This window comes from Lasioglossum baleicum, chromosome 16, assembly GCF_051020765.1.
Source record: "Lasioglossum baleicum chromosome 16, iyLasBale1, whole genome shotgun sequence".
NCBI lineage: Eukaryota > Metazoa > Arthropoda > Insecta > Hymenoptera > Halictidae > Lasioglossum > Lasioglossum baleicum.
In genome coordinates this window covers 925,080-950,818 of record NC_134944.1, presented here as the reverse complement: position 1 = coordinate 950,818, position 25,739 = coordinate 925,080, and the positions used below count along the sequence as shown (strand labels likewise).

The following is a 25,739-nucleotide window of genomic DNA, read 5'->3' as shown; positions in this document are numbered from 1 at the left end:
AGGCAGTTATATTGGCAGGAATGTACCGAAACAATCTGTACCGGACAAAAAGACTCCAGGACGTGTACTACGAGTTACAAAATATACACAAATACACTTGTTATACATTCATTTTTTAGAATCAAATCATATAAATTTTTTAAAATTCTGCGGGGTGCTCAAGGTACCCCATTTCAGCGAGAATCTTATTATACCACAGCCTAGTCTAGTACTAGCCGTGCTGAACAACGTGGCAACACCGCTTTGTTTACAGATCGGGAGTCCCATTTTCAATACTGGGAGTCTTGTGCTTGGGATTATAATTAACGCTTTTTTCATAGAAAATTATGTTAAAATACATAGTTCGTTGTTGATTATGTTTAAACAATGTGTAAATATTCTAACTATGGTAAGTAGAAGTGATATTAAAGCATATTAGTATTTATAAATGCGGTATACATTTTGTGGACTCTCGGAATAGTTTGGTGTTGTGATACATAATATGTGAAATATTTCCAGTGGTTTTAAGAAAATAGAAGCATGAAGCAATGGGAAATCATCTTTGAACTAAAATGCAACATTTGAAAATGAATGAAGGAATATATAAGTCAATAGAAGCCTGAAATAGACGAAATTATTGTGACGAAGTCGAAGAGGTTAAGTGACTGCGTGTATACGTCAAAAAGGTTGGGTAAACCGTTACTGAAGAGAAAAGTTGTGCAGGTAATATATTATATTTATTATAATATCGTCTTATAAAGGATAATTTTATAATTGTTGTAAATTAAATATATATATAAGTTAAATATATCAAAATTAATGCTTTAAAAAAAGTTGAATTAAAAAAAAAATAATTGAAAATTTATGTTCTATTGTGTGTGAAAGTTTTTATTTTACGATGTTTAGAAATGGTATGTGCATTCATTTCTAATTGACTATTATTTATAGTTTTAACATAATCATTTAGTAAAATATTTGAAAAAATTGATAATAATCTAAACAAAATACTGTGATAATCTTTACCACAAATGCATCTATCTAAAAATGCTAAATGGTATATATCTGATTGTATACTAATATATGTTAATTTACATAAAATATGTTTATGATTTTCAGATATTAGAAAATCTGATTCCAAATTAGGAACATTTATTATGGCCTCCATTATTGCACACATGTGAGTAAAAACATTTATTACATCTTCTGTAGGAGTCGAAAGACCACCCCTTTGTAAATGATCAAAATATACATTATTTACAGTTGTTCCTTTATCCTCCACAATTAATAATTTGCATATATCACAATTTAATTTTTTTGCAACAGAATGGGACCCATAACCGGATATATGAATCTTAATGGAATCATCAACAATACAAGTGGATAAATAATCAGTGTCAAAAATTTCTGAAAAACCGCTGACATCAACAGGAGCATCACGAAGATCGTTATCATCGTCGTCGTCGTTGCAAATTTGGAATTTATTTTTTATATCAGCAAAAGAAAACGAACTTGCCGATTTTGAAAACATACGTTTTAATCTAATCTTTTTTTCGGCATGAATTGCTTCATCATATGATACGCATCATTATTTTGATACTCCAATGGTTCGAAATTACAAGCTTTTCTTTATAATTGTTTATCAAATTTAAGAAACCACTAATTAGATCAGAATCAATAAACTCTCTAACTAAATTTTCATGGTTTTCAATTATTCTTTCCCTGCGCTCTATAGGATCTTTTCTTTGTGGTAGTACACGTTTTGATGGCGAATTGGAAAAAATGGAAGGTATTGCATTTTCCATAAGTCTTGGACATCTGAACAAAACATTCTCCAGTACACCGTTAGGAGATGGAATATTCTGATAGCTTTGGATATCAGTTTCTGCAAAATGCAGACTACAAACTGCAGAATATTTTGTTGGTGTCCAATTTTTACGGGGAATAGCAGCCATCCATTTTTTCCGCAATTGCTCATCTTTGGGGAATTTAAATATAGAAATATAATTATTTTCTTTAAGAGTAGTATCATAATTTCCCTTACAATTGGGGACACAACAACGCCGTGGCATTATTAACTAATAAAAAAGGTATAAAACTTTTGAAAAGAACTATGTAAAACAAATTTTCGGAGAACTCTGTATGTATATGATTTTGTAAAAATCTAGATGCTATACTATTAAAATGTTATTGAAATGCATTGAAAGAACAATAGATTGTATTAATTAAATGTGCTACACACAAAGATAAAGACCTAAAAAGTTAATAAAGAATACTTAGCTCCATTATTGCACGATGTGTACTACACAATGTGTACTACACACTGATGAGAACATTTGAAAACTACGCGGGAAACTGAGAGGCCGGTAGGGGAGATTGAGAGTCTGATTCAGTGGGTTGGGTTAGGTATATTGGTATATATATATCAATCGGACTCCCGCGTTGTTGCCATTTTTACCTTCAGCACGGCTAGTACTAGAGTAGGCTGTGATTATACTGAAGCTAATCGCCGCGCATGCGCGTGAAATGTTGCGCATTTCTGGCATCACTGAGTGCGAGGGAAAATTGAACCTTTCGAATGCGACGTACAAAAGTGTCGGACGAACATTTTATTTAATATTCTGCTTGTTACAATAATTGTTCTAATTATTCAATATTTTTATTCCTCCCGTTATATCTGCGTTTTAGTTTCCTTTCCCACTGAAACGTGTATCTCTTTGTGTAATAATTGTGCATTTTATTAATTATACGCACGCATTTGACACAGTAATCTGACGTAACGGTGTCTCGATTAGTGTTTGATTAAAATAATAGACAGGTGCATGTTTCTACGCGAACTATATGTGTGAGAAATATGTGCAATATTCTTGTTAGTGTGTATAGCAGCTGTGTATATAAGGATTGAGAGTCTGTTGTTGTTGCGGAAGAAAAGGGTGTCCAGTGTTGCACCCCCTGCTCCAGACTCCAGATACGGTCATTGACAATAGTCTGGTCTGGTCACGTCTAGCAACGTCCAGTCTCCAGTCATCATATGTCAATAATGCAAGGAGGCGAGTAACCGCGCAGTATGGGCTTCTCTGTGAACAGATTTCAGGGCGAAGTTGACCAGGAACTAATTTGCGTGATATGCTCCGGAGTCCTGGAAGATCCAGTTCAGGTATCCTTATTTTTTTATCTTCATGCCGTTATACGAACATAACATTACTTTCTTCGGAAATTCTGTTAAATAGCAATTATTCGACTTAATCGTATGAAAATCACTTTGCAGTCGTGTCGTTTGTCGCGAACAATGTATTTAAATTAATCAGTTTCGTGCCTTTACACTAACATAACCTTACTTTTCCTCTCCACTCTTTTTCCCTTTAGAATCAGATTTTTAATATGTTCATTCACATATTACTAGACTCTGGATGTTTACGCAAAATAAAAAGTTTGTGCAACAATTGCAAGACACAGGAGCTAAATGTAAATTTATATTCTTCATTTTAATGTAGTAAAAATAATATATTAATACTCTTTTAAAGTCTTTTAATATTTTCACTGTTTTAAATTACACTTGCTCATTCGCACACTTGCTACGAGGGTTAATATTTTCACTATTTTAAATCTGACTTGCTCTCATTTCTCTTATAACTCCATTAAATCCGGAGAGTCTGCATATATTACGTTACGTTACAGATTCCCGAGTGCGAGCACACCTTCTGTCGAACCTGCATCAACGAATGGATGAAAAGACAAGCCACCTGTCCCTTGGACCATACTCCAATCACCTCCGAACAACTCGCGCCAGCTCCACGAATCTTAAGAAACATGCTAACACGCCTCTGTGTCAGCTGCGACAATACCATGTACGGATGCCGAGCCATAGTCAAGCTAGACAGTCTGGTTGCCCACTTGGAGCAATGCGAGTACAATCTGGAAAGACCTATGCTCTGCGATCAGGGATGCAGTCTGGTTATCCCCAAGAACGAGTTCAAGGATCATAACTGCGTCAGGGAACTGAGGAACATCATAAACACCAGGGAACAGAAGTTTGCGGACATGCAGCACGAGATGAGCGAGCAGCAGCTGGAAATAATGGAGAACAGGAAGGAGTTGCAGCGGATCAAGAATTTGCTCCAGATCGAGCACGAGGACTTCCTGAAAGCGAACACCAGGAGGAAGTTGTTGGTGATCGCAGGTCAGCCAAGTTCCACGTGTAACGTATTTTGTTTCGAGTTCATTGAGTTTTCTAAATCACCACGAATGATAATGTTGCAGAAAATCACGTGCTCCACGTGCTCCATTCCACGTGCTCAACGACTCTCGATGGAAGTTCTCGAAGCCGGAGAAAACTTTAGAAGACTGACATTTGTGTACGTAGATGAACGCTCGTGATAACCAGGTAGTTATAGCGTTTGAATGCAGTAATGGTACATTGCAAATCGAATCTGCTCGCTGTAACGTTGCACAATGAACACATTACGTTAGCCCTAGTTCAGACACGGCGGAAACCGCGCGTTTTCGACCGCGCAATTTTTGTTTTCGATTGTTCGACCGCGCGGATGCGTGTGAACGAATACATAGAACGTGCCCTTAATGTAATATATGCAGAATTAGTTTCCAGAGACGAGCGTCGTGTATTATAGGAATATTTACACGAACATTTTGTAATATACATTTTCATTGTTACCGTGCAACTTTATACAGTTTTCTCTGCAATGGGATTACAAGTGTGAGTTAGGAATAATAATGTTTTCCTTATTGGATTTCACCATTTCCTTACACGAATATCGTAAATGAATTATTTCGATGAATTCGCGTGGTTAAAAACAGATGCATCATATTTACAATACGTATATCGTGTTTCATCGATCGTTCGCACGCGCAATTGTAAACTTAGCGGGTAGAATAAACGTAATCGCGGAGGAATATTTAATAATGTTCGAAATGTGGTTTCGAATACATCGCGGCGTTAATAAGGAATATTGGGAATAGTAGAGCAAAGCTCGCGTCGTACGAAATAATTCATTCTACAGGGAGAGTCCTGTCGACGATAAAATATTCGTCGGATGTTAGGATATGTCAGTTCGATCATACCTGACTCTATATACGTACATATATATCGATTGTTTCGATAGGGGTCAGTAGTGGATAGTTTTGCTTCACTTGCTGTGGCTTGACATATTACAGTTTCTTCTACTTTACTACTCGCGTCACACGCTTTGTTCCGCCGCTGCCCTTTTCGCTTTGTCGTGAATATGATCGTGTCGGTACTTTTTTAAAAAAAAAATCGAAAAAAGGTAAGTTCACCGAGAGAAACGAATATAATACCGAGGTGTATTAAAAATAAATTATACATTAAATTTAAATTATACGAATTCAATTTCCTTGTATGAAATTACATATGTACACAGACGATCGTGTATTCTAGATTTCTATTCGATATTTATATAGTCTCTCTTATTATCATTAGAATATATTATACTGAAAGTTTGTTTTAATTTCACAAATCCGTAAAGAGAACACACATTTTTAATGTAATCGTATATTTATTAATACATGCTCATGAATTATTTCATTGAATATTTACTACCTGGAATGTAGTAGAAATGGAAACTCGATTATATTAACGAGTTAATCTGTTAATGGATACCTTGAATTTTTGTTTACGTTCAATTACGCGCGTACACGTTCGTATTGCACGGAGACTTTTAGAAGCGTGGTATAGCTGCGAGGAAAATTGATTTTCTAGAGCAGTCACGGACATATTTTGTGACATTGACATGTTTTGTTCCTTATTATGGTGGATATCATTATTATATACAGTAGTGGGCAAAAGTTTAAGGACGCTCTAAAAAATACGATAACTAGTTTAATATTGTAGTATACGATTCGAACTTTTTTGGGAAGCCAGAGCAATTAGTTTACTACAGGATGTGATAAGAAATTTTTCCAAAAATTGCAATTGATCGGAATTGAAAAAATTTCTTTTCACATCCTGTAGTAAACTAATTGCCCTAGCTTCCCAAAAAAGTTGAAATCGTATAGTATAATATTAAAATAGTTATCGTCTTTTTTATCGTATTATTTGAAAATAATTAAACGGTAAAAAGTGGCAAGAAAAAAATTGATTTTCACGAACATTGATTATTATTATTCAGGCACATTTAAAAGTATAATATTCTTCTCTTTCTTTGCATAATAACCGAGTATACTGAATTTCTGCGATTTACTCTTCGATAACAAATCTAACATCAAGTTATGTTCGAGTATGGTGAGTGAAAGATAGCAATTTTATTTCCGTTTATATATGTATAAATACTTCTATTTCTTCTTGTGAAACACATGTACATATATATTCTTCAATGTACACGAACATATCAATCGCACGCGTTATTATTTGCAAGAGTATACACAGGGTGTCCCAGACCACCCGTATCACCCACTTATAATCTAGAAAATAGGTTATTCTCAAAAATTCAAAGTGTTTCTTCTATAAATCAGACGCGCTCTATCAAATGGTGATATTTTTAACTTCCGGTTTCGGCCGGAAATAGGTGATTGAGACACCGGAAGTTACATTTTCCAAATGGAACATGGTATTTTTTATTACGGATTCGGATTCTATGCAAAAAAAACAAGCAACTTTTGCCTGAAACTTTTTTTCAAAAAATGTCATTTTATGTCCTTCAAAATGAGTCTTGGCGAAATAATGTTTTCACTATCTGCTCTTGGCATAACCCAGAAAGATGGCAAAAGATCCATCGAACAAAGTGGAAAATATTTTATTGATTAAAGTTGATTGCTTGAATAAAAAAATTGGGCTATATTCACAGATAGTGAAAACATTATTTCGCCAAGACGGATTTTGAAGGTTACTTAAAGGACATAAAATGACATTTTTTTAAAGAAATGTTTCAGATAAAAGTTTCTTGTTTTTTCCACACATAGAATCCGAATCCGTAATAAAAAACATACCTATTTCCGGCCGAAACCGGAAGTTAAAAATATCATCATTTGATAGAGCGCATCTGATTTATAGAAGAAACACTTTGAATTTTTGAAAATAACCTATTTTCTAGATTATAAATGGGTGGTACGGGTGGTCTGGGACACCCTGTATATATTTTTATAATGGAGGAGTCACGGATGTTCATATATCTTCACTATGCATAATGCACTTTTTTTTCGTTGTAACGGAGCAATCGATATACAGTCACGGTGTATTGGCAGCGAGTGTCACGGATGTAACGAAGTTATTGACATTTGCTACGTGTTCTTACACCGGGGACGTATACCCAGAAGATCGATATTTCTTTAGGACGTCTTAGGGACTTAGTCTTGAAGATGTCTTTTTCGAGATGTTCCGAAAACATCATATTTCGGATGTTTTAAAGACTTCTTAAGGACGTCTTTCTTTTTTAGAAGTTTTTAAAGACGTCTTAAGGACGTCTTTCTTTTTTAGACGTTTTTAAAGACATCTTAAGGACGTCTTTCTTTTTTAGACGTTTCAAGACGTCTTACTTTAGACGTCTTTTTCGTACTAACTATACTATATTACAAATTGTATTATTGTGCTTCACTCTTTGATTACAGAGTCCATTAAAAGGAAAAGAAATTATAATTGTCAATATGAAGCATCAACAGATCTCGGTCGATTTTCTAACAATGGTGTACACCACGTGGACGTATGTGGCCCTCGCCGCTGCTGTATGGGTGTTGCTCAGGCTGATCCAGGCGTGCTTTTGTTTACCGCGTCAATTGAAGAGACAAACCGATATGCGACGAGTGTTGCGAGAAAAGGTAATGAAGATTTCAATATGTCAAGTGAAGAAATTTGATTCTACATTTTTTCATTTTTCGTCGAATTTCGTATAGTACAATCATTTGGTAGTTTTACCTGGAAAGTTTTCCGGGTGTTTCAACTTTTCCACCTTTTTCCGAACTTTGCCGTTCGCGCCGCCATATTGGAAAAATGGACGCCTAGTAGCAGTTTTTTGACAATATCTCCTTTCCGATTCATTTTACGATAAAAACATTTATATACAAAATTAAACTCGAGAAAATTTCCTGCAATTTATGTAATAACAATATTTTTGTAAAATCAATAGTTTTACCACATCGAAATCTATAAAATTACCCATTTTCAAAACTCCCGGAAAACTTTCTAGGTAACCCCTTTTTTCGAACCAAATGATTGTACTAGTAGTTGAATTGACAAACTGTTTCAATCAGAACCTATATATTAACATTTTGAAACAGTTATTTTCCGAACAACGTTTCGGTCCCTGGTTAAAACAGTAAAAATTGTTGATGTGTTTTCAGGTGGAGGGTTACGAGAAGTACATACGGGAGTGCGAGGAACGAGAATTGGCGGAGCAGAAATTGCGAGGCGAAGACGCGCCGATGGACCCGTCATTGGCGGAACAATGGAAAGAGCGTAGAGAATGCTTGGAGATGCTGAAAAGAGAATTGAACAAAGTACATGAGACTAAAGATCCGTTAGACTTGTACGACTACTTGGACGAAATCGATGGAAAGGAGCAGGACGCCAGTATCACAGAAAACGACGTTTCCAAGAACAAAGTAGACAAACAAATGATTCAGCCAGACCGTAAAAAGATTAAGTAATTGCATTTTCTCTGGCTTTTTATTTTTTTCAAATATTATACTGTTATTATTCATAATTAGGAATTAATAAAAGTTTCTACAACCTATCTATCGAAGATGGTTGTCGAGTGCGTCGTTCTTTTATACAAAGAATATGCTATGTGATATTTAAATATCCATCGTTTTCTGTACAGATGCAAACATAATTGCAGACAGTCCTACACACACACTCCACACAGTACAATATCATTATCTACCTTACCGATATAACATTCTCTGCCTTACCGGCGTAAAACTACCGATAAGGTAGATAATGATACAAATCTTTTTGCGAGTCGCTAAAAATCCCTTCGGCAAAAGTGTTTTTTAATGCAACATCAACCTATGCAAAATCGCAATTGCAAATTTGACTTGATTGCAGATTTGACCGACTTTCGGTTTAGCCTTTCATTTTTTAAATAATTTGATCAGTTCGATTCTAACAAGTAGTGTAACGTTTCTTAAATTCATATTACACATTATTTCAATATTTTTGAAACATTCCGTTTCAGACCGTTTCGTAAAACGCACCCTACATTTTCTGCGGAAACTTAATGAAAAAATCGACTCGTCATATTACACATATCAGTAGACTGCGAATCTTTATGCAATTATGGCTTTAGAAAATTTTCAAAAATGCTACGATATAAAATACGACAGAATTTAGTACGATTTCAATTTATTTCAGATCTAAAAAGGCTACTACCACGGAAAATAAGATTTTATTTGATTCGAGTTTCTCTCTCTCTCTCTCTCTCTCTTAAAATTCGTCTACAAAAATTGCGAATTGCATAAACATCCGCAGTCTATATATTAGCGGTTAATTAATATTTGACGAGTATTTTCCGTAATTGTTGTATCCGTGTGGACATTTTCGTTCATCCTTAAATGATATGTATATTAAACGTACCGATGTATTACATGTTTGTATTATTAAAATGATTGAAACGGAGGTACACGGCGTACTTTACCAGCACACTGTGACGCCAATTTTAACGATACCATCTTTTTCAAGGGCTCATTTTAAAGGGGAAACTTCAAGGAATGCTACCATATTTTTTCAAAATTTAAATCCCTGAAAAAATCATCGAAAATCCCCATCATCGAAAAAAACGTAAAAAAAGAATTTGTTTAAATTTTTCGACATTATAAAGTTGATTGACGGGGTTGAAAAAGTTATTTTGTAATAGCCCAATCCTTTCCGAATAAAACAAGAAAAAATGTAGCTCAATCAGGCAAATAGTTCCCGAGATAAAAATTCGTAAGTGAGGCACGTTTTCGCCAAAATGGCCAAACATTGAAAACTTCGAAGGCCTGCCATTTCTAAAAAATTTCGAAACCGGCTGAATGATGACTTAAACCCACCCTAATTTCACATGGACTACAACATATTTCATTTAGAACAAATACGACTCTGTTGCTGAAGAAAAACTGAACAGATTACATACACAGGTAATAATGAAAAAAAATTATTTATATATATTCAAAATAATTATATATTATATTATTATTATATACAGGGTGCCTAATTTAACTTTGCCACCCCTAATAACTTTGTTATTTATACAGGTACAAAGAAATGTTTGAGAATAAAGTTATCGCATTTGGTGGGGGCCGTAAGTCTTTGTGTAATGTTTTTTTTTTTAATGAAACGATATGGATTTTTATTTAGTATTTTTTCTACAATATTATTATTATTTACTATTATTTCATATGGATTTTTATTTGTTACTATAACCTAGTTCGGACTAATACGAACATTTTAAAAAAAGAATTAGCCAAATCGGTCCAGCCGTTCTCAAGTGATGCGCTTACCAACGAACAGCGTTTGATTTTTATTTATATAAATTATGAAGGTAATTTATGGGGGAACTACAATGCAAATTGTTTAGGGACACTATTCGAACTACATGCAACTCGCTGGTAATGAAAGTGTTCAAAATTACGACTTTTACGATCTTGCAAACATTTTTTGTATCTGTATAAGTGACAAAGTGATTAGGGCTGGCAGAGTTAAATGAGACAGCCTGTATATAGAATTACACAACATCGAAGAGAAGTGTTTAGACAAAATACATGTTTTTTTTCTTTTCGTATAAATATATCTTCCCAATCTTTTGATGAATTCATGAATATTTACCTGTAATTAGGTAGTATTCACAAAGGACAAATACATTTATTAAGCTTTAACGCTTGAAAGATTGTTAATAGATTGAATGCATAAAAAACCTTCGTTATGCGTTATTGACAAAATGAAATACAGTTTGCGCTCCTTACCATGCGACAAATAAAACTGCTGGCTATCTTCATTTTCAACTTTCTCACTTCCACATTGTCGCTTTTAATAAAGAATGAATTTTGAAACATGTATATGGTAATTGTCTGTAAATATAAATTTAACAGTAAGACTTCACTCATTTGTTCACGATAGACACTTAATTGGTGCAGTTAACAAACAATTTCTTTGTTATTTTCACTTATTATCTTCGTATCTATTTTCTCTTCACTGGCCTTGCTATTTCGCTTTTTGCTTGTTATCTTGTAAAGATATCTCGAAATTATTGTAACATATCTCTTACGGTTAAAGTGATTTGCTTGCACTTTCTTCTTGTTGTTCATTGAGGAATCATTTCAAAACCATCCTCTAATTTTCCTTCAATTATTCTGTCGCATTTTTAAATAGGAGTTCTCTGAATTTATTAATTGTTCAATTATAACGAAAATTTACTCCTATCCTATTTATTTTACGGTATTTATTTACGGCATATTTCCGAAGGTCACTTTTCAGGAAAAAGTAATAGAAATTTGTACGTAATACTTTCTTAGTATTTTCCATGCTATCACCGATGTTACACAGTTAACATTGAAGTGCTCCTTTTAAGTTAATTTTTAGATTTGTTTTTATTATTCACATAACTCTTTGAAATTATAATCTGTGATCATTCAACTCCATTTCTGGTTTGTATTAGTCTTCGTTTTGTTGATTTCGCGGCTAATTAGCCACAAGAGACTGTGCGGAGGTAAATCAACATGATGCTGAATGTTATCCATTAAAGAGAGTTAGTAATTTACAATCCATTGTAGAACGCTTGTATCACTTCCACCAGTAGAAATTAATCGTGTGTCGTCGTGCAGGAACGACACATTTGTGACGTGACTCGAGTGGCCGCCGTACGTATGACAGAGCGACTGAAACAAAGAAATTTCATTTGTTTCGATTGTAGATGGTATAAAGTATAAATAACACAGAAATGAATGTTTAAAGTCGTAAACTGTATCGGTAAAACAGTGACTGAATATTGAGAAACAGACACTAGCGCTCCTAGCGAAAACTGCCATGGAACTGATACTAGTACCGAAAGCCTCCGTTTAGGGGTGTACTTCGTACTTTTCAAACTGTGTGTTTAAACAGGTATAGTTTAACATAATAAAGGTTGCATTGACATTGTATGTGTCCCTGAAAGTGCGCTTGGTGTATGCTTTTTTTATAAGAACCCTAAATCTCTCGATATTTAAGAAAATGTATGTGTCTTCACAGTGGCAGCACTGTCGCGCCGCCCAATGCTTCTCGAACTCCGCTACATGCTGCCGAATAATGAAAATTACGCCTCGAAAACGCAAAAGCAGGCCATTTTAGACACCAAGCACACTTGGTGCAACCTCGTGTACGTATACAGCGTCTAGCGGTGTGTGAGGGCGCCACCACGCTCTTGCTCGACCACACACACAAGGTCAACTAATTTATACCAGCGAATACCCCCTTAAAGTAAGTACTGTTTGAGTTATTTAGTCTGTTAAAATGGTGTTCCATACCTTCGATTGACAAGCTGGATATGAAAACAATTTGACTTTGCCAAAATCATCGCCAGTTGCCAGAAGCTTCGAATCACCACTGCGGGAACAATTATTTACATCAGTGCCGTCTGCACCTTCTGGCCATATACCAATTGTTTCGAAGGATATAATACAAGTGTGAGTTGCCCACTGAACGTCCCTTAACATTGAGGGCTGCGGAATCTGTCTGCAAACTCCAGGATTCCCTGTGAAATTTCAAAATGAATAATACATGATTAATTTAAGTGAAATTAAATAATATTTGCCATTCAGATATTAATATAATACTTTTTCGTTTGTGACTTATGATATATCATCCCTAAATCACAGCAATCACTAGTTTATTATAAAGAAAATACAAAAAGTAGTACAGATTTATTTTTCTTGGAGAAGTGTTTGTATTGTTATTTGAAAATAACGTAATTGTATCTTGAATGAAAATGTCAATTATGGAAAGCTACGAATGAGTTGGGATGAAATTCAGTTATTGCTTTCCGAAACAGTTGAATCTAGGACTATGCATACTTCCGGTCTCTTAGTTAAACTACTTACAATATAACAGTTCATAATCTCCACTATTACTCCGTAAGTATTGTCCATCCACTGACCAGTCGATATGAGTTATAAAACTCGAGTGGCCCTGAAATACATTTTAATATTTATTATAAACTGAGAAAATGTACATATTTTCTTATGCTTTATATTTTATATAGTGAGTAGTCCATTGATGGTACGTAAGACGCTTTTTTCGTGCATGCGCGACGATTCTAGCCTCGATTCTAGCGACGATTTTTCGTGCTTTGGCCGCGCCGCGCCGTAGGGCAGCGCCAAGCAGTGATGCCAAGGCTGTGGTACTGTGGTACTAAACCATACCCCCACCATAGCCTACTATTGCCCCTACGTATCCTTTCCAACGCGCCCGCGCGCTACACTACCAGCGTACCTCTACTGTATCCATAGAGGTACGCTGGTGAGTGTAGCGCGCGGGCTTGTTGGAAAGGATACGTAGGGGCAATAGTAGGCTATGGTGGGGGCATGGTTTAGTACCACAGTACCACAGTACCACAGCCTTGGCATCAGTGGCGCCAAGGCCGCCACAGTTCCCCACAAACTTCGGACGTAGATACGTTCCTGACGGAACTCGCGCATGCGCGAAAAAAGCGCCTTACGTACCATCACTGCCGAGTACAGTAAAGTCGCGTTATTTTGCGAACGACTGCGTTCCGCACGGAGAAGCAACGCGTAGGAACACTATTTTAATCTTTATAGGAAATCTTAATCTGGCGACTCTGGCACAGCTTTCGAAAATGCCTCGAATCGAGCAAATAATTGCGAAGCCTGCTCTTAAGTAGAAACCTTAGAACGCTCGCCGGTCACGCGTTGCTGCTCGGCATAGGCTCGTATCACAACATACTTCCAACGAAAAATTCATGAGAAAGCTGAATATGTAACAATAGCAAAAAAGATATTAAAGAAATCTGTGTATAGCAGTGCGTTACAATAAATGGTTAATACGACGAGCTTTAATGTAAATGACCTTTATCGACATCGATAATGTGAATCCTTCAAAAGCAATGTGCAGGCAGTCCCAAATCTAGACGATCAAACTACGAGGACTTAATTCTACACCTAAACAGAAGAAAAAACGTTAAGTATATAAAATTTGTTAGGAAACGCTTGGTTACAGAGTTATGAACATATCTTGTATACGTGAAGAAAGTAACTACGCATTTTTTCTATTATATTACTAATTTACTATTGACTATTTACTGATTTAATTTACTATTTACTATTTAATAATACGAAAATGACATGTTAACGCACGATAAAAAAAACATAATCTGGGCAGACCAGATAAACACAATCGACCTTCTGTGTGCTTCAATAGAGTGTGCTTAGTTACTCATTACGCATACACAATGTTTGTTCATAACTCTGTAACAAAGCGTTTTCTTACAAACTTTATGTAACATTTATTTCTTCTTCTTAGGTGTAGATTGTAGATTATGTCCTCGCAATTTGGCCGTCTAAGTGAGGGGCACCCTAACAAGAAAAGAAATCATTTAGTAACGAATTCAAGTCGAGTCGAGTCTAACCATTTATTGGTGATTTGTAATAGTCTCAATAACTTAAAAGAAAACTCCACCACAATTCCGTCATTTTAATTTGCATTATTATATGTGACGTGTATAATCATGCTCTAAGAAAGGGACTACCAATAGTCGTAACATCTGATTATTAATAATACGTAATCGTGCATAATAAATATTACAGCAGTGCGAGGCATTTGATTCAAAATAAAAAGAAATCTGCAGTGAACAGTTTCTTAAGATTATTTTTAGCAATTCAATTTTTAAAGATACACTCCATACAATTTCATCTCAATTGAGATAAAATCGTCCCCACCATAGCGACCACCATCCCCGTTCCGAGATATAAGTGCTGCTAGTTTGTCATATTCATCATTTTGATAATTAAAGTTACGATAAATTAGTTCTGATTGGAAAAATAACAATGAATTTGAATCATTAATTGAATATTTAAAGGAATTGCGCTTGTCTTACATCGTTCTCTAGACTACACAATTTACGAAATCATTAATTATGTTGTAATATTGTCGTGACAAAATTTCCGATAATTTTAAGAAACAGTATTTCATTGTGTAATATAATGTCTTTTTTCATTGTTGAGCAACAAAAATGTATGCCTTACTCTACGTCTTCGAGTCCGCTTTGGCTAAAAATGGAGAAAAAATACTTTTGTATTCGTGTTCGACGTATAAAAATCGCGTATTGGTGATCGAAATACGAAATGGAGTTGAGACTTGTCGACTAGCTCCGAGCAGTATCGTATACATATATTATCTTTTTTATATTTGTTAGTATACCGAAACTTTAAAGCAGCATTAACATAAATTATACTATAATGCATATTTGTGGAGTTAACATATGAAATGACAGTTTTCACTTTCTTTCAAAAGGAGAGAGGAAAACTTTCACTTTTCTATACTATATCCGGTTGCACAATGAACAAATTAAAATGTTTCTGTAAAAGATTTGTGTTAAATATTATTGATAATATTATAGTAGACATTCTTACCATACATCGCCCAACACGACTGTATTTAGTTGCATCACCATTTACTTGATAAATATAAATATAGTTATCCCTAGAACCGAGTGCCAGCAGCGTGCCATCTGGTGAAAATCGTGCGACCTGAAAACGAACAACGTTAACACAAAGAAACATTATTAATTACAAAAACATATCGAGTTATCGAGTTTCATTTTATTGTTGAAACATCGAAATAGGATATTCGAAGTAGTTCAATTTTATCTACGTGTTCTGCCTCGAGCAGACATCGAGCACAGCTTGCAATCGTTAATTGCAAGCCACGATACCAGCAGATGGCAAGCATTACGCTGTCAGAACGCTGCTCGAAGCTGAGAATGCTCGGAATCTGCTCGATTTTGGACAGCACGCCCTGCCGTTACTTATTGTGACGCAGATGTCTGGCATTCTGCTGGCAGAAGCTGCCGGCAGCACGAAGGCAGCTCGGTCCGGAATTCTGGCTGCGTTTAAGAGGGCAGCACAGTCGCACTAATGTGGCGAATGCCGTTATACACGGCGGCAGTCTGTACCTCGTCTGTGGCACTAATGTTAGTGCGACGCAAGCAGAATCCAGGACCGAGCTGCCTTCGTGCTGCCGGCAGCTCCTGCCGGGCAGACGCTGCCAGCAGAATACCATGCAGCTGCTTGCTAACGCAGATGCCCAGCCAAAATCGAGCATTTTGCTTACTGGATAATAATAATACATGAGATGCGATATATGTATAATCAGTGTTCCGATATCGTGCAGCATTTTTCGTACGATGGATGGCCGCTAGAGGCGCTGCGCGGAAAAACAGTAACGTATCTATGATGACGAGGTAGTGGAGCCCTGCGCCTCGAGACAGTTATATTGGCGCGGAAGTACCGAAACAATCTGTTCCGGACAAAAAAACTTCAGGACGTGTCCTACAAGTTAGAAAATATACACAAATGCACATGTTATACATTCATTTTTCAGAATCAAATCATACAGATCTTTCCAAATTCTGCGCGATGCTCCAGGTACCCCATTTTATCGAGAAGCTTACGTTACTGAGGCTGCAAGCGCCTCTAGCGGCCATCCATCGTACGAAAAATGCTGCGCGATATCGGAACACTGTGTACAATGCTTCTAAATAAATATTTTACCTGAATAGGCTCTGTTCCATCACTATGATGCGTATACAATTCTCGGGTCTCACTGTCGATCGCTAACCATTTGCCAGATGTGCATCCAACTACAATTACATTACCATCTGGCGAGAAGCCGAGACTTTGGGCTTGCTCCTAAAAAAATCAAGGTTAATGTCTTCGTTTGAAAAATAGTGTCCCTATACGATATTTCTCCGTGCGGAACACAGCCGTTTAAAAAATAACGCGACTCTTTACTGTATTAAATATTCTATCGATAATTATAATTAGTATGAACTTTCAAATTGTCGAATTACTAATAGCCACACCACTTTTTGATACTAACCCCAATGTCTTTACTCCAAACAACGGTATGACTAAGACTGTCCCACATTTGCAGTAACCTGTCGTGGCCAGCTGTTGCAAATTGTGGTAAAGTAGGGTGCGTCGCGAGGCCCCAAACTTCCTCAGCGTGCCCTAACATGGCTGGATTGAATCCCATTCCTACATCGCCAACTAAGATGCAATTTCTTGTTGTTCCAATTAATAGTTGTGAACCTTTGCCTTCTGCAAGTGTACGGATTCCTCCAAAGTGATCCTCAATCTAAGGAGTAAAATTTAGTATTTACATTGAAAAAATGAGTCGACAGTAAACAATTTGCTTTGTATCAGTTTTTATAATAACTAACAAATCCTGTATTACAATTTTATTCCTTAATTGTGCAACCTCAAACTGGTTTTCCTCTATACACTAACAATAATGAAAAGTTATTTCGTTATTGTTATAATTCATATACAATGAACGGAAATTAGAGTAACCTAAGAACAAGCCAAAAAATAAAAATGAATGCGCAGAATTTTTGAAAGCTTACTTGTGCTTCGTCTCCAGTCAAATTCAAAGATTCGTCAAAGTATAATATTTTTCCATCTTTGCCACCGCCAGTGACAATGAAACCGTCTTTCAGAACGCAAATTGAGAATATAGATCCTTCGTGAATATTCCTGACTAGCTTAGAAATCGTATTCGTACCTAAGAAAAAGTATTTTTAATAATACACGTTCATATATAATTAATAGAACCAATTAAAATTGGATTAATGTTTAAAAAGCATCGTGTCGTACACCTGCATCAAATTTTAGAGAAAATTGAGTTTTGGATATGACGAAGAGTGAAAAAACGATGCATTATACAGGTGTGCCGACTTAGCATCTCTGTAACGTTGACGTTTTGTGATAGATGGGTAGCAATTCTATGGCCGCCGTCAGACGGCGCATGGGTCGTAGATACCGTACGTGTGCGAATGACATTGGTGTATTCAGCAGCGCACCCGAATACACACAATCTCATTCGCACATGTACGGAACCTACGACCCATGCGCCATCTGGCGGCGGCCAGAGAATTACTACCCATCTATCACAGTTTTCTTAGGGAAGTCGGCACACCTCCTGTATAATGCACCGAAATGACGGTTTAGATCTCCCCCAAGCAGAGTTGGGCAAAATGTAATTTCAATTACAGTTACAATTACTTGCCAATTACTGTAATTTGGAATTGCAGAAATACAATTACAATTACATGTAATTGTAATTGGAATTGCAATTACTTTCGCTGAACCAGTAATTGTAATTGTGGTCCGCAATTACAATTACTGGTTGAGCGAAAGTAATTGCAATTACAATTACAGTTACATGTAATTGTAATTGAAGATGTAATTAATTACTCATGTAATTAATTCCTGCCCAACTCTGCCCCCAAGTTCATATGCAGGGTGTCCCAAAATTCCCGCACATCCCGGAAATGGGAGGTTCCTGAGACCATTTGAAGCGACATTTTCCTTCGCAAAAATGTTATCCGCGGCTTTGGTTAGGAGTTATTAACGAAAAACACGGACCAATCCGAGCACGACCTAGACGCGAGATGGCACAGTCGGCCCGGCGCGCCAACTGTCTATTGTGGCCTACTGTACTCAAGTATTTTTTACCTCTGCCCCAGACGATAATGTTACCGTTGCTGTCGCCTGTAAGAACATCGCCATTTTGGTTGAAAGCCACACAGGTAACATATCTTGGTTTTTCTCTACTTTCGAAAATGCCCATTCGTTTGTACAGCATACCACCGTTGTCAAGGGACCAAAATGACACATGACCCTTTCCACAGGAAACAATCTGATTTCTTTCGAGCGGATGCCACTCGGCACATACTACTGTATCAACGGAACACTGAAATAACATGTTTAAGTTTTAAAAATAATTCTGCCTTATCGTTGACTGTTGATTTTGCATTAAAAGTGTACACATGTAATGTACATAACTGGAAATATTTACTGTACGATTTAAATGGAGAGTATTGTCTCCATGTTAATTCAAACATACCTTCGTTTCGGTTACTTTGGTACCCCGCTCCCCTTTCTGCCAATCCCAGATCGAGATGTTATGATCAGATGTCTCGTCGATCGCGCACAAATAATTTCCACCATCTGCCTTCGAGAACGAAAGGCAACAAATGGAACCATCGAATCCTCCGTTACCAATCACACAAAGTGTGGTTAAACTAACTGAATTCCATATCTTTATATGTGGCTGAAATCAATGCAAAATATATATGTATTTACAGGAAGCATGCCTAACAATAAGATGAAATACTATTTTTTTATTTTATGGGACCGTATGTAAAATACCTATGGAGTTCCCGACAGAGTTATCCGATTTTCTTCAAATTTTTCATTCAACATAGATTAATAGAACATTGATTATTCGAATGAAGGATAAATCATCTATACACATACAGGGTGTCCCAAAATTCGTGAACTCCCCGAAAGGGAAGTCCGTCGGAGAGGCTGGTACGCCGGCGTGACTGCAGCGCCATCTGACGGGCAACTATTGTAAAACCATTGCTCGGAAACGTAAAAGAACGACTTTTGAGGGAAACAGCGCACTAGATCGATCTTTCATCTAGCGATTTTGACTACTATAAAACCCCGTCTTTGCACTATCGAGAAATCAGAAGTGGAATCCCGGACCCTTCCCAGCATTTTGCTTCGCGTATTTAAATTACTTTAAATATAAGAAACTAAATGTTAGAGTGTAGAACGATATGTGATTCTAATGACGAGTAATTGCGATGCTATAAATTGTGTAACGACAGTGTATGTGTGTATATTTCAAATTCTTACCATGGCATCTCGTCTATCCGTTCCGCATACTTGACCAGTAGCGACTATCAATTTGTTTGGATGGATAGCTATGCTAAAATATGTTACAAAGAATAAGTCTTAATGAAATTAAGAGAGTGTAGTCATAACTGTGACATAAATTCAATTGACCCACCATTTGATGTCATCCGTGTGACCTAAGTAATGCCTCTGGCTGTGTTCCTCCATATTGTACAACACCACTACAGCCGCAACAAAGTAAACAATCTCCCCGGTTGGTAGTAAGTGCAGGTTACTTCGACAGTCTCTGCCACGGTAACCATAAACCCAGTTGAGTTTTAGTTTGTTCTGTGGGGGCGTGCTGACTTTGCGAAGGTCATAGGATTCCATCAGAGGTGTTGGCACATAGAGGATCACAGGTCGCCCTCTTAGGTACATCCGGACGGTACTTTCCTCGTCGTTGTATTGCATGTCTCTGGTGCTGTGAACGACAGAAATTTTATTTTATCTTTTCTTAAACAGACTAATCGAATCGATATGGTATTGTACACACGAAAAGTTGCGATCTACCCGGTAGATCTTTACTTTATTGTATTCTACATATACATATAAGTAAAGTCGCGTTATTTCTCAGGGACCGCCTACCCAGAATTTGTCGAGTGTCTACTCACTCCACTGACGGCCAACGCCGCAGGGAAGCGATGATTGTATTTACTAATCCAATTATATATATATATATATACAGGGTGTCCCAAAATTCGTGAAAATCCCGAAAGGGGGTGGTTCCTGAGACCATTTCAAGCGACATTTTCCTTTGCAAAAATGTTATCCGCGGCTTTGTTTAGGAGTTATTAACGAAAAACACGGACAATCGGCCAATCGACAGTTGGCGCGCCGGGCCGACTGTGCCAACTAGCGTCTAGGTCGCGCTCTGATTGGTCCGTGTTTTTCGTTAATAACTCCTAAACAAAGCCGCGGATAACATTTTTGCAAAGGAAAATGTCGCTTGAAATGGTCTCAGGAACCACCCCCTTTCGGGATTTTCACGAATTTTGGGACACCCTGTATATATATATACTTTTCTTCATTTTCCTTCCTTGCGTCCGGAACTTTCATCGTTGATTAAACCACAAAATACAGTTGAAATGATATATTGTGTTTGGCACCATTTTAATGAGAAAAATGCCAGAAATAAGTTGGTGAAAGTCTCATAAAAAAAATGAAAAATAAAGAAGTTTTGTAATTGGATAGTTGTGGTTCACACCGATATACGTCCTTTTCTACGTTCGGCTTCATTTGTACTCTTGGCGCGGTAGACGCAGTCATAAAAAAAATAGTGCCCCTACACGTTACTTCTCCGTGCAGAACACAATCAGCCGTTTTGTAAAATAACGCGACTTTACTGTACCTTTACTGTATCTACTAAGGACACACATGTAATATATTGTATATATAATTCCTGCAAAAATGAAAGCGGTAATTATTACATTCGAAGGACCCATTTACTGTCGCTAGTTTTTTTATATTAAAAAGTTATTAACAAAAATATATCAATATTACTACATTGTAATTTGTCAGTACATATACGTATGTGATTTTTATTGACATATATGTTATCAAGGGCACTCTCCGAAGTAACCTTCGAAATGTTTCAGCAGTCGTTCATCAGGGCTGGGCATTTTTGTCTGAATTGAGACAAGACCGTCCCCATCATGGCGCTCAGTGTCCTCCACCAGCATGCGTCGTTACCTTAGACCCGGCATAGGTATAGTATGTGTATAGGAAAACCGAGAGTACAGCTCGGAAAAGATAAAGGACGGTGTGACGTCACAAGATAAGTTTTAAGCAGTCTTAAGATAATTTCAAAATGGCTGAAACGGCAGACCGACGCCGACACTACGCCATCATACACTTGCTCCGTGTAAATTTTGTCTAGCAAGCTGGTAGCAATACATCGATGGCAAGAAATAGAAATTAAATTGAATGTTATTTCTTCCCTGAATGATTGTAATAGAGCAGAAATCATGTATTGACATTTTCAATTTTTCAACGAATTTGAATTTCATCTACTCAATTTTTTTTGTAAATGCATAAAGATCCGTAGTCTAGCAATGCAATAACTAATCACAAGCGAGGTAAATGTAAATTGTGTAAAACTAGCAGTACTACCTTAAAATGTTGTAAATGTGATCAATTTATATGTAAAAAACCATTTTGTAACCTGCATAATATGTCTTCAGAATCAAATATCGCGCGATTCCTAAAATAGTTAATATATATAATACTATTATTACTTTATATCTTAATAAAACATACAGAATAAACGTCTGTATCTCAAATACAGTTTATAATAGATAATTTCATGATACAATGTCAAATTCTTTGAAATTATCCTGTCCATTCTTCCTGCGTACTGGGAATGTACATGTACATGTTACATGGCGCACCCGGTGATCCACCTCACCCCCCACATAAGCCAAGCGTAGGCACTGTCGATGAGCATAGCTTATACATCTTTCGAGAACGTGACGTCACACCGTCTTCATCTTTTCCGAGGGCCAAATTATCTGCGCCGGGTCTATAGGTATATATGGTCTAAGGTCGTTACTATGAAGGAAGGACGCGCTTCGTCCCTCGCAAGCAGTGCGCAGGTCTCGTGCATCGGTGCCGCGCAGTGCTTCGATTGTGCCCAACCTTTTTCATACGATGGATGGCCGCTAGAGGCGCTGCGCGGAAAAAACAGTAACATATCTGCTATTGGGTAGATGAAATGGGGTTCCTTAAGCACCCCGCAGAATTTTAAAAAATTTATATGATTTGATTCTGAAAAATGAATGTATAACAAGTGTATTTGTGTATATTTTGTAACTCGTAGGACACGTCCTGGAGTCTTTTTGTCCGGTAAGATTATTTCGATACATTCCCGCCAATATAACTGCTCAGGGCTCTGGCCGCTCTGCTACCCAATAGTAGATACGTTACTGTTTTTTCCGCGCAGCGCCTCTAGCGGCCATCCATCGTATGAAAAAGGTTGGGCACAATCGAAGCACTGGCCCCAACCGTGCTCAGCACTGTTAAAAACCTTTTGATCCTGTACGACATTTAAGTTGTGACGCCGGGTTTTAGACATGAATTATATTTGTTACGTGAGCCATCTTCTCGATAATCCATATTTTAAATCTGTTGCCTGGGTTTTTTTGTCTCCCTGGTGGCACCGTTTGTTAAGGCTCTTAGGCCCTTGTGCGCTAATAAACGCTCGGTGCTGTCTTGTCGTTGCAAATTTAAAAATTCCCGCTCCTGTCGAAAACGGTGAAAATCGTTGAACTTCAAAATTTGTAGTCCTCCAAACCGATCAGCATTCCCAATCTCAGAACTAACATGACACCACAATCTCTATGTATAATGCTAAAACTGGAATGTCACAACAGGTTACACTATGCTATGCAACTTCTGTTTCTAATACCAATTATAAAGTATTATACTACATAAATGTACACTTTCATAACACATTTGACGCTCCCTGAATTTAGCCTTGAAGTGTAACGGTAAGACATAATGTATCAGAAATGTGTCAAGTATCTTGACATCAACTTTTTCGCATCACCGAAATAAATACTGTAGCAACTATGTATGCATGGTTGTCTGACGGCCGTGATCTATGGCGTGAACTTATTACACTACGTTACATTATATATTTACCACTCGGAAAAATCACAACACTTATCGGTTTTCTATTTGCAGATGTTCGAAGGCGTTACATACAATATACAACATACGCGCAAATACACATACACGTACAAGGTTGAACTGATTCAACTGGAGTTAGAAGAAAAATGCAGAACTTTTCGCGACGTGAGGTGCGCGACACGACGCGACGATATGCTCTCGAAACCGACAAAGAGTGACTCACTCACCGGAGCCCACTTTTATTACTCGACGAAGCGTAGTCTCGCGCATTACCGCGTTACGTCACGTTTACGTTCCTTTTTGCCATATGCCCGCCTACCGCGACGGGATTACGATCAAGGACCAATCGGTTTTCAAATCGGCTTTGGGCATTTCAGCAAAAATGAATATTTAATGTGAAGAGCAGTATGTATCACTATAATAAATAATAGTATTATAGCAGTACAAACGAATAAAGGAAAGTTTAATTGATAAAAAAACAAACTGATCGACAAGGAATCGAACCCTGGAACCCTATAAATAAAACCTATACTTATTCATGGTAATGAAAGCCTTTAATTATAAATATCTTAAAAACTACTTAGTATCTGCGGTATACACAAATTAAGAGAATTCCTCTTAATTTTCTTTTTAAAATTAATGAGAAAAAAAACGTGGTTCCCCGCTTAATTGCCAAAAATTAATTTATGATTGAAATTTCCCTCTCGATTTAAACTTGAAATTTACGATTACACGATTTATACGAAAATGTATTACTAGACTGCGGATCTTTCTGCAAAATGAACATGTTCTGCATCAATTTTAAGAAACAGGAGCTAAGCAAAAAGTTCTTTCCTTCTTTAATAATTTTAGTGGGTTGAAAATAATACATCGGTGTTTCTAAATTCTCTTAACATCTAAACTTTTTTAAATTGGACGTACCCGTTTTTGTTATAAATGTATCAAATCAAAAGTATCGTAAGTTGAAGTTAGTAGGGAAAATATTTCGAAGAATTGTGTCGCATCTAATTATTGTTATTACGTATATCGTGGTATCACAGCACGATAGAATTGATTTTCCTGTACAAATTATATAATGAAAATGCGATAATATCATTTCTATCCGCAAATACGAAATCTAGTGGAACGGTCTCGGTGCTCGAAAGGATTTCAAGTATCGCTTTGTTCCGTTTCTAAGGTGCGGGGCGAGTTCAGAGAATTTTTCGATGCGAATACTAATAGAATAATAAGCTGATAGATAGAGATTGCGTCGACGAGTCTCGTATTTAATCTTAATCCAATATTGGTGAGTTTTCACGTAAGTAGTTTTTCACTTGAAAGATGTTAGATGCTAGATGTTCCATGAGAAAGTGACGAAGATCGATTTTATGTGGTACATATACACGTTAACAGGAGAACGAGATCTATAACTTGACAAAGTTTCAATCAAATCTGAGAGGCATCGCGACCTTGCGCTCTCCTTGTTAGTGCGCGTGACTGATTAGCTTTAAGGACGATAACAGAGAAACAGAATAATGCGAGAAATATGTGTTTATTTACCCATGTTTCACGTTGTTCAGCGCCGGGGGCTTGAAGAGGTTGAAGAGTGACTTGGTAGATGCAGACAATCTATAATGAACGAAAATGCAAACGAACACCATGCGGTGCAAAACAAAGAAACAAACAAAACGATAGAAGAACGTGGCATATCGAACGCGTATTGCACATTAATTTACATGTTCACTGTTCACCCTGCGACCGGTGGAATTATGCACTTCCGATTACACTCTCTCAATTCAGTAAGCTGCCAAGAGAAGTTCCTGTGAGTAACAAATGGAAATGAACCGAGGGGCCGCGTCGCGTCGGTTGCTTTTGAAGATTAATGATCTGTGAATTCAGGAAGTAAATTTGTGTCGGCGCTCGCTAATCGATAGTTCGTTGCCTTCTGTCGTCTGTGTCGATCCACAGGTGACGCACAACTTTTTAACCTTGCGCTAGGGTACGTGGGGAACATAGTATCTCTCGCTCAGCCTGTACACTATTGTATATTATAAATTATACTACACTCCTCAAAAGAATTAAGGGATCACTTGTGCGAACCCGAAAAATTGCTCCCACTTTACGTGATCATAACTCCGTCAAAAATTGCCGTATCGATATCGTTAAACAATGGTTTGAAAGCCTGAAACCTCTAGTTTCAAATGCTCTGTTTCAAATTGTTGCTATGTTGGTTTTTTACAAAGTTATAGCGAGATGAA

General features: G+C 36.9%; 3 protein-coding genes across 20 annotated transcripts in view; 1 reads left to right on the top strand and 2 right to left on the bottom strand.

Annotated features, from left to right (window-relative positions):
• Positions 1 to 849: 849 nt before the first annotated feature.
• On the bottom strand, positions 850 to 2,903 carry LOC143217210 (THAP domain-containing protein 1 A-like). Its single transcript, XM_076441171.1, has one exon. It carries the CDS (start codon positions 2,046 to 2,048, stop codon positions 1,548 to 1,550), a length of 501 nt encoding a protein of 166 aa, XP_076297286.1. The 5' UTR covers positions 2,049 to 2,903; the 3' UTR covers positions 850 to 1,547.
• LOC143217207 (E3 ubiquitin-protein ligase NRDP1-like) lies at positions 2,739 to 8,721 on the top strand. Of its 5 annotated transcripts, none has more exons than XM_076441159.1 (4): positions 2,739 to 3,133; positions 3,655 to 4,156; positions 4,237 to 4,331; positions 7,555 to 7,696. In XM_076441159.1, exons 1-3 carry the CDS (start codon positions 3,044 to 3,046, stop codon positions 4,314 to 4,316), a joined length of 672 nt encoding a protein of 223 aa, XP_076297274.1. In that variant the 5' UTR covers positions 2,739 to 3,043; the 3' UTR covers positions 4,317 to 4,331; positions 7,555 to 7,696. The 5 variants fall into 5 exon arrangements, with proteins under 5 accessions (XP_076297274.1, XP_076297273.1, XP_076297277.1 ...); XM_076441158.1 differs by having other exon boundaries at positions 2,742 to 3,133; positions 4,237 to 4,360; positions 7,555 to 7,692; XM_076441162.1 differs by lacking the exons at positions 2,739 to 3,133; positions 3,655 to 4,156 and adding an exon at positions 8,284 to 8,721 and having other exon boundaries at positions 4,233 to 4,331; positions 7,555 to 7,761.
• A 1,418-nt stretch (positions 8,722 to 10,139) lies between these two features.
• Positions 10,140 to 25,739, bottom strand: part of LOC143217193 (echinoderm microtubule-associated protein-like 2) — a 64,299-nt gene continuing 48,699 nt past the window's right edge. For 8 of the 14 annotated variants that reach the window (XM_076441131.1, XM_076441132.1, XM_076441133.1 and 5 more), the window contains exons 7-19: positions 25,042 to 25,110; positions 19,991 to 20,296; positions 19,837 to 19,909; positions 19,037 to 19,243; positions 18,646 to 18,883; positions 17,535 to 17,692; positions 17,009 to 17,266; positions 16,681 to 16,818; positions 15,541 to 15,657; positions 15,154 to 15,177; positions 12,994 to 13,081; positions 12,421 to 12,647; positions 10,143 to 11,796 (exon numbers count right to left, since the gene is read on the bottom strand). In XM_076441131.1, coding sequence (XP_076297246.1) covers positions 11,668 to 11,796; positions 12,421 to 12,647; positions 12,994 to 13,081; positions 15,154 to 15,177; positions 15,541 to 15,657; positions 16,681 to 16,818; positions 17,009 to 17,266; positions 17,535 to 17,692; positions 18,646 to 18,883; positions 19,037 to 19,243; positions 19,837 to 19,909; positions 19,991 to 20,296; positions 25,042 to 25,110 — 2,032 coding nt within the window. In that variant the 3' untranslated portion in view covers positions 10,143 to 11,667. Of the gene's footprint in view, positions 11,797 to 12,420; positions 12,648 to 12,993; positions 13,082 to 15,153; positions 15,178 to 15,540; positions 15,658 to 16,680; positions 16,819 to 17,008; positions 17,267 to 17,534; positions 17,693 to 18,645; positions 18,884 to 19,036; positions 19,244 to 19,836; positions 19,910 to 19,990; positions 20,297 to 25,041; positions 25,111 to 25,739 lie in introns of all 14 variants that reach the window. The other 6 variants (XM_076441136.1, XM_076441138.1, XM_076441135.1 and 3 more) reach the window with 4 other exon arrangements.